Consider the following 11,755-nt stretch of genomic DNA (forward strand, 5'->3'; position numbering starts at 1 on the left):
CTGTGTCGAATGCACACAAGTTGACTTATTTTTCGCTCGCGAACGTTGCAAGTCCGTCACACTATGGAATGGTCTTTGATATATAGATCGTAATGCTAAAAGCCCACAGCGTCCGACGTGAGACCGCAGTGCACCTCACACACATGAGAGTACTTGTCTTTATTCAAGATCAGGTAGAAATGGATGGACCCCGGAAGCAAACTAGCCTGTATAAATACGCGTCGTGCTGCCATCAGTGCAAATGTACTGTGAATCGCGCGTGAACGTGCCTGGCTGTGTTTGCGTTACAATACCAACAATACACCGCTGATCATTGTACGTGGCCAATGAGCCAGGTGGATTGTTGTGTTGTTCAGAACTAACTTCCTGTTGGAACCCATCGTCCTCACTTCTTGACCGCTCTATATAGTCTGCGCGTCTCTACTTGCGCGTCGCTCAGTGCTCTGACACCTCGCGACCAGTATGTCCCGAATCTTCCCCTCTGGCCTCTTCGTCGGTGACTGTTGACACTACATACACATTGTTAGTTTTGAAAGTGTCTTTCAGCTTGCAGAACCTCCGAGTCCATGCCCTCTCACGTGCGACCATGCGAGTACGAATCATTTGCATTCAGCACAGACCTGCAAATCTCACAGTGATGAGTCTTGTGCGCAGCTGCCGCATCGGTCTTTTCGCAAAGTGTGGGTGTGGCATGTGGTGGTTTTCTTATCAAACTGTAATGTAAAAATACAATTCAAGTAAAGGTTCGGGTCAGATTCGTTTTGGCCGCTCGCGCAATTCTAAAACGTTTTTCGCGGAAAGCCCTTGTCTACAAGACAAACCCCGCTGCTCAGCATCTCCAGTTCAGCATCCCATGCCTGCCGCCACACTGGGAAAGGTTGAATGTCATCCACGCTTTCTTGTAGAACACATATTGGACCAGGAGGCCTTTCATCTTCTTGAAGCAGAGTGGCGATCTGCTCTTGCCAATAACGAACAGCTGCGGTTTGCACGAGCCATCCATATTTGCAGCGAGCAAATCTAAGACTCTCACCCTGCCACCTTTTCCTTCGTGGCATGTACTGCCCTTCAGATTCAATCTCTTGTTTGATAGCATATGCCAATACAGTGCCGTTTCAAATTTGTCAGTATTAAATATTTCAGAAGATGCGAGAAGTGATTGCGTCTCCCTGAAGAGGGGAGATGCAGGGGCGCGGCGCAGCGCAGTGTTCAATACATCGAATGTGGTAGTGAAAGGGAGTTTAAAGTGCGTGTAGTACATTGCTAGACTTTTGAATGGTATATTCAAGAAGATTTTACAGCTGTTCGATGCTGAGATTAATTCGATATATCTGAGTTTGATATATATGACTGCATATGATTTCAGCAGTTACTGCTTATAGAGCCCCAGTTCGATTTCAACATTTTTTGTAGACAAATGCAGCGTATGACATACACTTTGTGGGGATGCGCGACTCTCACACGTCCCCTGATGTTGTTTTCCCAGCATGGCTCCTGTCTCTTGTAATCTGGCTTCGCCGCGTGGCTTTACGGCGGCGGTGGTTGGTGTGGTTGTGGCATATTACGAGAGATGGTGCAAGTGTTGTGCTGCTAACGCAACCTAGCAGCAGGGTTACTAAGGTGCGAAAGGGAGGAGGCTGTTCTCTTTGGCTGGGAATTGTTGAGTGGCGTGGATGTACCCGTGCGTGTGCCGACATGCTCTCTGTGAGACCGTCTCACGAGGCTTTGAAGCGGGGCACCGGAATGGGGCATGTTGTTGGCATGACTGTACACGCGAACGACTAGGTGTTGGTAACCAGCATGGGGTGAACATATTCGCTCGCTATCCGATCGTGGTGAGTCGGACCTCTTTGATTCATTGCGCTCATTGGCGTAGTAATTCGACTAGCAGGCATTAGTGTATGAAAGGTGCAATAAATGCCCTTGTGATTGTTTGCACTACTGTGTTGTCGTTCCTTTGTCCCAAGAGCACGTGTGAGACCCCACAACTTGTGCACTATCTCAGTATAGTTCCTTGCAGCACCGTGGAAGCTGCAGGACTCCTTAGCCAATAGGAATAGTATTTAATATTTCAGAATACGCGAGAAGTCATTGTGTCTCCGTGAAGAGAAGCGCACTTGCAGGGGCGCGGCGCAGCGCAGTGTTCAATACATCGAATGTGGCAGGGAAAGGGAGTTCAAAGTGCGTGTACAGTTAAACCTGGGTATAAGGAAATTGACAAATTCCCGAAAAACTTCGTTATAAAGAGGATTTCGTTATATGCAGTTTCGGCACGAAAATTTGAAAAAAAATGCTTACCGTATTTCCTCGGTTCTAACGCACCCTCGATTGTAATGCGCACCCGTTTTAGCTCATGAGTAATATTTTAGGAGTGATTCTGTGCTCAACATACTTTTTTTCTTCGAATTTTCAGGTTTGTCACGTACTGCTGCTACCACACCAATGTCTACAACACGTCATTCCTTGGCACAGATGTATACATTTCGTACACGTTGGGCTCCCTAGTGGAGCTGCCTGGAATGCTGCTTGTGCTGTTTGGCTTGGACACGCTTGGTCGTCGCTGGCCCATGATTATTGTGACGGGTGTTGCTGGCATTGTTGGCATCCTGTCCATTCTCTTCCGCAACGGTGAATATTTCAAAAGCAAAACTTGAACGTTCAAAGAGGGAAACATCGGAGATTATTACCATGGCTTAAATTTTGTATTTGTAGTTCAAGCTCCTGTATGATTACTCTATATTCTCCTCGAGAGGATAGGTACTTGAACAGCGAGGAGCTTAACAGAAACCAGGTGAATCAGGTTTATTATTGTCTGATATGCTATATGTGGGATGTTTTAGAAGTCCTTGGCTTGACTCGGAAGGAAGGGGCAAATGTAAATGAACTTATCTAGTTTTAATGCAGTTCTCTACAGTGTTTGCACACTTTGCTCCATGTTGTTTCATTGGCTGGACTCTTATGAAAAGCAACTAAACTCAAAGCAAAGGAAACCTATCATAGAATCAGCGACACCACTACAGTTGAAATAGCCTTCAGAAGAATGTTCATTCCTTTGTGTCAGGAATATGCTAGCAAATATGGTTAGCTACAGAAAAATCTGCAAATCTTACTGGAAACTGTTGGTGTTAATAACCGAATTGAAAAACGAACAACCCGATTCGTATTTACAGTTTCTTTTTTCTAGTTTGTTTTCCTATGCCATAAGGCAGTCCCGAAAGCTTATCATCCCATTGTATTGGACGTCCTATCTAATTTAAAGCGTTACCTTCTCTGCAGAAGGTGCCTCAGGTTGAACAAAATTCACACATGCTAAGAGTTGATATTTAAAGAGGTGCTTGCCGTTCATATTTCATAAACAATGGTCATCATTTTATGTGGTGTTTGAACAGGCTGTGCCTTTATCAGTGATTAGTGGAAAGATGTTCTTTTTGCTTGAAAGGGATTTGCTTCTGAATTGAAAATGGTGGACCGAGGTTTCGTCAACAGCCACGCCCTGGCTAAAGAGTTTGTGGGCTAAGTTGGAAAGTGTACCTGGTCCTGATTCAGCGCAGGCATTTGTTACAATGCGTGAGCAATCTTAGGTCTTGCCTTGCTGAGTTTGTCTGCACGTGTCAGAGTTCATTAAACCATGTGGTTTTAGTAATACCCCTGGCTTGAGCTATCTGCTATGCCTTTGTTGAGAAAGTGCTTTTTTTTGCATAGTCACTCTTTCGGCTTGCTTGTGTGGGGCTTCATCTTTAAGCATTTTGTTCGCACAGAAATATTGCTGCAAACTCTGCTGGATGCTATGCTACTACGCTGTAGGATAGAACATGCTCTGCTAATGCTGCAGCTGGTGTCCTGTGTGTGATTTGTAATTGCTCTGCTTGCTGATGCCTGTTGATGTTAAACCTTCTCTTGTAGAGCATTCAATGCCTGCCACTTCATTAACTTTTTATATTAAGGACTGATTGCATGGAGCACCTCCTGCCAACAATTGCCTCAGGCAAGCGATCCAGCATGCATGACTGTTTTTTTATAATTCTTTATGCTAGATCTGAAAAGTGCTTTTGTGTGATGACGCTGTGCCATCACGTGCACACCTATTCATGCTGGACACCTTATATTATGTAGGACTTAATCAGTCCATAATGTCACTGTAAATGTTTGAAGCAGCTGTGGTTTTTCTCAGCTCCATTGTTTACATTATCGGAATTTCGCTAGTGATTTTCTATGAAAGATTGTTACAGAGATGGAACATGTTTTCCAGTGCTTAGAGCGGAAACCTGAGACAAAACAGACAGAAGTCGAGACACACATAAGCACCATTTTCAACTGTTGAAAGTACTTGTGTGCGAAAATAGTACTTGTGTGTCTCGACTTCTGCCCATTTTGTCTCAAGTTTCCATGCTAAGCACTAGAAAAGATGCATCAACAAGGCTGAAACTCAATCCTTGCAAAGTTTATGGAACAAGTTGTTTTGAGAAAAGGTGGTTGAAGTATGAAGAGCCTGTTGCCACTTTGTAAACAACAGTCCGCTAGGGCAGTGGGTCTCAACGTTCTGGCCATCGCAGACCCTATCATTCACTCACATCTGAAGTACATTTGCCAAAGAAGATGTACAGGCTAGAAGGCAGACATTGAGTTGGTGCCATAACTAAAATGATGTTATGTTCCAAGCTGTTAAAGCTACTCATTATTATTTTACATATCGCTAATGCTTTGCCCTTCATGAGAAAGGTGCTCTTGCCTTCTGGAAATGAAAGAGCTTACAGTTTCACAAATGGTAGGCCAAAGATACATTTTTAAGTCTCGTATTTTCTTTTTTAATCCAAGGCTCATGCATAAGTATTCCAGTGCCTATGTTCATTCTATTGTGTTGATGGTGCATTCTGAAATCGCCTTCTGTGCAGGTTCCCACACTTCTGTACTGGTGCTGAGCCTTCTAATGAGGGTGTGCCTGACAGCCGAGTATGACACCATCATGCAATATTCTGCTGAGGTGTACCCGACCGTTCTCAGGGGTCGTGGCCTAGCATTGCTCCGCTTTGCCGGCACCCTCAGCCTTTATGTTAGCCCATCTATTGTCTATTTGGTAAGTGATGGGCAGCATAAGCTTTTACTTTATCTGCTTTAGGGCTGATTTTAGCCCTAAATTAAAGTTGATTGTAGCCTGTGTGTGTGGCCATTGCAAGTTGATCTTTCATAGTTTAGTTCTGGGCAGATTCTCTACATTTTTGTGAAGGCTCTTTTTTTTCTTGATGTCATTTTCAATAACCACAAAACACCTTTTCTGTGTGATTGGGAAAGATGTTATCTTCAAGGACACCAGATTCTGTCGGCATGTAATATTCCTGTTGTCGTGGCAGCTTATTCAGGTTCCATATGTGCTATAAAATGTAGCGTTGGGGCTGGTCTGTGGCACTGAAAATTTATGATAGTCCATATTTGAGGCCGTGACATATAGTATTAAATTACTGTACATGAGATCAGCGAAAGAACACCGGGTGCTACATCGCATTGAAGGACAAGTGTTAGGCTTGGTACAGAGTTTGTTGCTTTTATATTAGTTTTGTAGCAGTGAAAAAGTCATTAGCAGTGGCCTACAATCTGTGTCAAAAATTTATAGAGTTAGAAGTTCATTCGTTGTTTGATGTATAATTGTTTGAAATTTAATTTAATTTATGCTTGCTTGTCCACATACCAAGTGTTGTGTAAATGGGAGCACTGCTTATGCACGACTCTTTCTGCAAAACTGCTGGCTGATCACTGCTCAAATTTTGCACAGAGGTACCATTTTACATGAAGTTTAGTTTATCACATTAGCGGGCATTGTTTAGCAGTTTTGTGCATGAGAAGTCTGAAGTTGGTGTTGTCTGCGGTGTTACCACTAAAAAAAATTTATATTTGCTGCAATGTAACAGTGGCGCCATCTGTCATGGCCGCAGCAAAAACCTGGTGTTCACCGTAGCTTTGACAGATGGCACCACCATGCTGTTGCAGTGGAATCGACATGTCTTGAGTGGCGTCACCGCAGGCGACATCCACTTTGGATTTACCGTATTTACTCGATTGTATCGTGACCGCGATTGTAACGCGAGGGGTGACTTTTCATTGTGGCCACCAAGAAAAAATAAAACTGTGAAAGTAATGCGAGGGGTGACTTTTTATTGCGTCCAGCAAAAAAAAAAAGAAAATCGCTAAAGTAATGCGAGACCACCGGATGCATGAAAAAGTTGCAGTTTCGCCCGAAAGGCAAAGCATGCAATTGCAATAGCAAATTAATAGAGAGTTATACGGAGTAAGAATCATAGTTTTATCGGCTGCATAAACTTGGACACATTTGCTTACTAACTGAATTAACAAGCATGGTCTGAACGCGCACAAGCAAACATGAATAGATTACACTTGATGACCGCAGACAACCACTATTAAAACGCTAGTGTGAGCAAACGTGCCGACAGCAGCGAGCCAAGGTTCGTGCGGTCTATCGCTTCAACGGAAACTGAGCGGCCGAAAGCACAGCGCATACAAAGGTCAAAGCCGTGTGGAGATCACTTTCAAGATACGGTGCACGCGATAGCCCGCAGCCGCGCAAAGTACAAGTACGCAGAGTAGAAGCCGCACCCCCTCTCTCCCACGCTGCCTTCCTGCTTTCCTCCTTTCGCGTGGGTGATTGAGTCACCAGTTCCCCTTGCGCCCGGTCGCGAGATACTCCCTTCACTCCCTCCTATTCCCCCACGGTCTCTTGCGCGATGGAGACGTCGCGTTTGCTCTTCGCCGTGTGTTCGCTCTCCGTGAAAGCGCCCGTCCCTCGCACGCTTTCACTCGCACATTTCACTTGTTGATTAGAATTTGGTGCATCATTGCACTTTTTAGACAACTTGAATTTCGGTATTCGATTGTAACGCGAGGATTGACTTCAATTAGCAAAAATCTGGAAAAAGAACTCGCGTTACAATCGAGTAAATATGTTATTGTGGACAGAACTGAGGGGGGGGAGGGGGGTTAAGTAATGTGATATTTAAGCGGACTTCGACCAGAAGTCTAGCAGAAAGAGTTATGTACACCTAGCACTCCTCTATTTATGCAACACTAGTATATAAACAATCAGAACACAATTTTTTGCTGCAACTCTCTAATTAGAATGCAGGGTAGCAAGATCACTTCTTAACAGGCTGTTGGATTTCAGTCTCTTAAAAAGCAGTTAGGTTACATTCCCCTATGGCTCGTGTGCTATCCTTTGGGCAATAATTTTGATCTTTAGCCATTCCTAGTGGCCTCTAATCGTGAAATCTTCATCGATTTCTGCCAATGATCTGTCTTTGTGTGTTCTGCAGTCTCGCCTGGACCCCACGTACCCAATGCTCATCACTGGCGTCATGTCGCTTGTTCTGAGTATCCTGTCCCTGTTCCTGCCTGAAACCAAAGGCAAGCACATGCCACAAACCCTGCAAGATGGGGAACTCTTTGGAGCAGACCAGCGCATCTTGGATTTTCCTTGCCTTGGGGACAAAGGGTCAGTCTTTATTAGTTCTGTCATTCAGAATGTTTGATAATTTCTAGCCAACTATTGAGATTTTCTGGCACACTGATCTGATTTTCCTGGTTCAGAATGTGACCTTTCAAGAAGAGAAAGCTAGAAAGAAGAGAATGTGTAGATTTGGGGAGCTGGGGACACCCCGAAGACTACACATTCAAGTACAGAAAGTACAGGAAGAGTCATTTGATAATGTTTTATTGAGATAGAAATTGTATGTGAAGCATGTTTCTGCCATCACCGGTGCTGTGCTGTCGCAGCTACAGTGGTGCATGTGCTGCCCGTGAGTTTCGGAGGTTACTTCATCTGCTGAGTTTTGGAGGCACTGCACTGTTGAAATGGTAGAGGGAGTGGCAGCACAAGACATTCGCTTTGCGCACTCCGTGCTGCCAGTGCTCCTCATCACACAACCATTGAGACTACAAATGCTCGTGGTCATCAAGTGAAATTTGTTAATGTTTGTAATTGGGCACATGGCACCACATGTGTTTAACCCTTTCCCTACGAGATTTTTGGCGAAAAATAATACAAGAATATCAATTTCTTTTATTGCCCTAATTAATTCTACGTATCTTGAAACAACCAAAACATATCCCTAAAGACACTTTATTTGTAAGATAGACGCAAAATAATTTTTTTTTTGATATGGAGAGAGGGTTGGCTTCACTGCACTGCACAGCAGAGATTGTCTGATTTTCTGTAGCAATACCGCGCACAGTTTCCATCCTCTGTCATGGGTACCTTTCTGCCAGGCGCGGCCGTGATACAAACCTAGGATGCAGCGATGGAGGGTTCTTTACATCTATCGGAGTCCACTGCCGACACGTCGAGACGCTGTTGTGATCAGAATCCGATGATTCCGAGAAGATATGCTGCTCAGTATCCTCGCTGCCACTCTTGGAGAAGAACCAAACTTCTTCACTTCCCGAGTCCGATGAAACATCTGTTAACAAAAGTTTTTTTTTTTCTTTTTTCCGGAGCGGAGTCGTTGCAGGCACCCACAGAGGGGGACGCCATTTTTAAATCCCAGTTGCCAGCATCGAAACGTTTTTCAGCCAAGATGGAAGCTTTGAGAGCGTGTTTATTTTTTTTTTTTGTTTATTGAAGCCAAAGAGAACTAAGCAAAATTCATCAGGGTAGCTTAAAGGCAGCAGTGCGCAAGCGCTTGTTTCAGCATGGACAAGCCCAGCTCGTCTTCGGTGGGAGCGGTACAAACCGTGTGGACAAGCTCAGCTCGTCTACGGTAGGGAAAGGGTTAATTAGTAAGGGAATGTTTACTGCAATTTATACCGCCTATAAAACTGACTCTTTCATTGTGTAATAATTTAATACTTCTATCGCTGTCAATGCTTTGCTCTTCGAGCAGAACTGCAACTTTTTATTGTTCTGTTTACGAAACTTTACGATAGCCTAATATGCCACACAATGAAATATGCCACACAAAACAATATAACAATGATGTGGCACTGGGTCGTTAAGGGGGCATTATCTGTTGGCCAGGGAAAGAAAATTTGGGTGCATTTAATGCAAGCTGTTTGGTTTTCTACTATCGCATTATGGAAGTAAGCACAAGATGCAATGCATTCAATGGACAGGCCACAAAAGGCACAGTTGTGTTTTCCGAAACTTCTAGAAGCACCTTATGTTTTTCCGAGCGTGAAAGAAGCCCTCGAATACACTCAAAATTACTGTGCGACTGGCTGCTCGAGGAACTTTGTGTGTAATCACGGGCTTCTTTCACGCTCTGAAAAACTGTTTTATGTAGCACGTATTGAGCAACGGAAAGCTGTATTGGGAGTTTTTCATGTTGCTCTAATTTTTGCTGTTTGACACTTTTCATCTAATTATAATATTTGAGAATCTGATTAATTAAGACTATGTAATGAGGTGTAATGAAAAAATAATCTGAATAACTCATCTCCAAGCGACGGCAAACAACATTACCTTGGTTCTGTCCAGCTACGTGGCATCTGCATATTTTTAAATCTTGGTGCATGATAGTTGAGACACCCTGCATAAATATGTTGTCAGTGTTGGACTTAACCTGGACATACGGGGTGTCCTTCTAGTGGTTCTGTGTAAAGGGACACTAAAGAGAAAAGTAATTTCACCTGTATTTGTAAATTACCCTTTTACATTACCAGAAACACCACTCTTACCGTGAGAAGACGCTTAGTAAGCCATAAAATGTGCAATTAAATACGGGTGGCAACGCCGCCTTGGAGTTTCCGCACCAGCCCGCTGTGACATGAGAATTTCGGACGGCCTCTCCTATGTCTTAGTTAATATTTTTATGGGTAATAATGGATTGCATTAGGTTCTAAAGGAGCCAATGACTGAACATGGCAAGTTTCGTAAACTTTCACTAAACTGAACGTGATTAGGATACGAAAGTTACTTTGGAATTGGTGACGTCACACTGACGTACTGGATTCGCGGTTTCGGTGCGAAATTAAAGAATTTAAAGTTTGACCTTCATTTTCTTTTCTGACAAACAAAATATTGTCGCGAAATTAACGACGATAGAGTTCTCAAACAATACTTTATTGGTCTCAACTGATTTAGTGTATTGCTTTAGGGTCTGTTTAAGAGACACAGGCTGTGATGAGTATATATCAGTGGTTTAGAGAAGAGAGATTATGCTAAAATTCTGGGTGCCAATACCACCGGACAGCCTTAGCAGCATGTGCCAGAAAATCGAAGAGGCGCTTCCATGATGTATTGAGACTCAGTATAACACTCAGTTTCTCAGTTTAAGTCTCAGTCTAAAACTCGCTCTAACACTCAGTTTCCCAAAGCATTTGACACAGTACCTCACAATCTGTTAGACATCAAGCTCGTTTTCTTAAACATGAATGCTAAACGGCAAACCTGGATCCGGAATTACTTAAGTAGTTATGAACACTGTGTCGTTCTAAATCCAATTAAGTCATCATATGTAAGCTTGACATCAGGTGGACTGCAAGGTAGCGTTCTGGGTCTGCTCTTATTTCTGGTTTACATAAACGACATAGTAGATTATATACTCGGTGTTCAAAATGAAGCTTTACGGAATTTTAAAAAATTGCCTGTGGCAGGTAGCATAATTCTTATCGTTGAGCTGGGTTATTCAAAGAAGTGGACATTAGTAGCACGAGAAATAGAAACACGTATTTAACTAATTAAAAAAAATTTACTAATGAACTTCTTAGTTGATTACTTTACAACACATATTGCAATTTATGAATTGTAGCTGGTGAGTTTGCAAGGCGCATCCACTTAAAATGAATTTCCAGGATGACACCAGTTTCGAGATATTATTTCCCAAAGTGTGGGACGAAATACATGGGCGTTCCAGTTACTTTTGTGCTTCAATGTATAAAACAGCATTTAGGTAAAAAAGTGGAACAGTGCATTTTTACGGCGAGTTTGATGGTGCATATATCCAAACTGGTGTCATTCTGGAAATTCATTCCAAGTAGATACGCCTGATAAGCTCACCGGCTACAATTCGTAAATTGGAATATGTGTCATAAAGTAATTAACTAAAAAGTTAATTAGTGAATTTTCCTTAATTAGTTGAACATGTGTTTCGATTTCTCATGCTACAAATGTCCGCCTCAACGAATAACCCAGCGCAATGATAAGAATTATGCTATCTGCCACAGGTGATTTCTAAAAATTCCGTAAAACTTGAAAGTGAACATCCTGTACATTCCTGCATAAAATTATTCGCAGATGGCTGCGTCATCTTTAGACAAACTGTTTCAATAACAGATGCAGAATTCTTACAAGGTGACCTAAACAGTAACACGTTGGTGTACTAACTGGAATATGTACTTAAATTTCTCAAAGTGCGAACACGTTAGTTTTGCGAAAAACATCCCAAAAATCGAGTCTTCATACAGTATCAGTAGAATTGCCGTCAGAAAAGTACCGGAATGTAAGTACTTGGGAATTCATTTAACAGAATCATTGAATTGGAACAGGCACATAGACCAAATGATATCAAAGGCTAGCAAAATAAACGTTCTTGCTTATTTCGTTCACAGAAATTTTAAGTGTGCAAGAAAACAGGTAAAGGAGACTTTTTACATCCTATATGTAAGATCAATACTTGACTATGCTTGCATTATTTGGGACCCGGCTCAGAAGTACCTTGCAGACAGAATAGAAAAGGTTCAAAACCAGGCAGCCCGATTCATCAGCAATATAATTGCAATCCCTTTGCTACTATCTTGAAAATAAAGGCCATAC

The 11,755-nt window shown here is 42.7% G+C and overlaps 1 protein-coding gene across 2 annotated transcripts in view; it reads left to right on the forward strand.

Annotated features, from left to right (window-relative positions):
* Positions 1 to 11,755, forward strand: part of LOC119441804 (carcinine transporter) — a 29,285-nt gene that overhangs the window by 11,603 nt on the left and 5,927 nt on the right. For both annotated transcript variants that reach the window (XM_037706426.2, XM_049661636.1), the window contains exons 8-10: positions 2,414 to 2,628; positions 4,893 to 5,074; positions 7,320 to 7,498. In XM_037706426.2, the coding sequence (XP_037562354.1) occupies positions 2,414 to 2,628; positions 4,893 to 5,074; positions 7,320 to 7,498 (576 nt within the window). The remainder of the gene's footprint in view (positions 1 to 2,413; positions 2,629 to 4,892; positions 5,075 to 7,319; positions 7,499 to 11,755) is intronic.

Source organism: Dermacentor silvarum, chromosome 2 (genome assembly GCF_013339745.2).
Source record: "Dermacentor silvarum isolate Dsil-2018 chromosome 2, BIME_Dsil_1.4, whole genome shotgun sequence".
NCBI lineage: Eukaryota > Metazoa > Arthropoda > Arachnida > Ixodida > Ixodidae > Dermacentor > Dermacentor silvarum.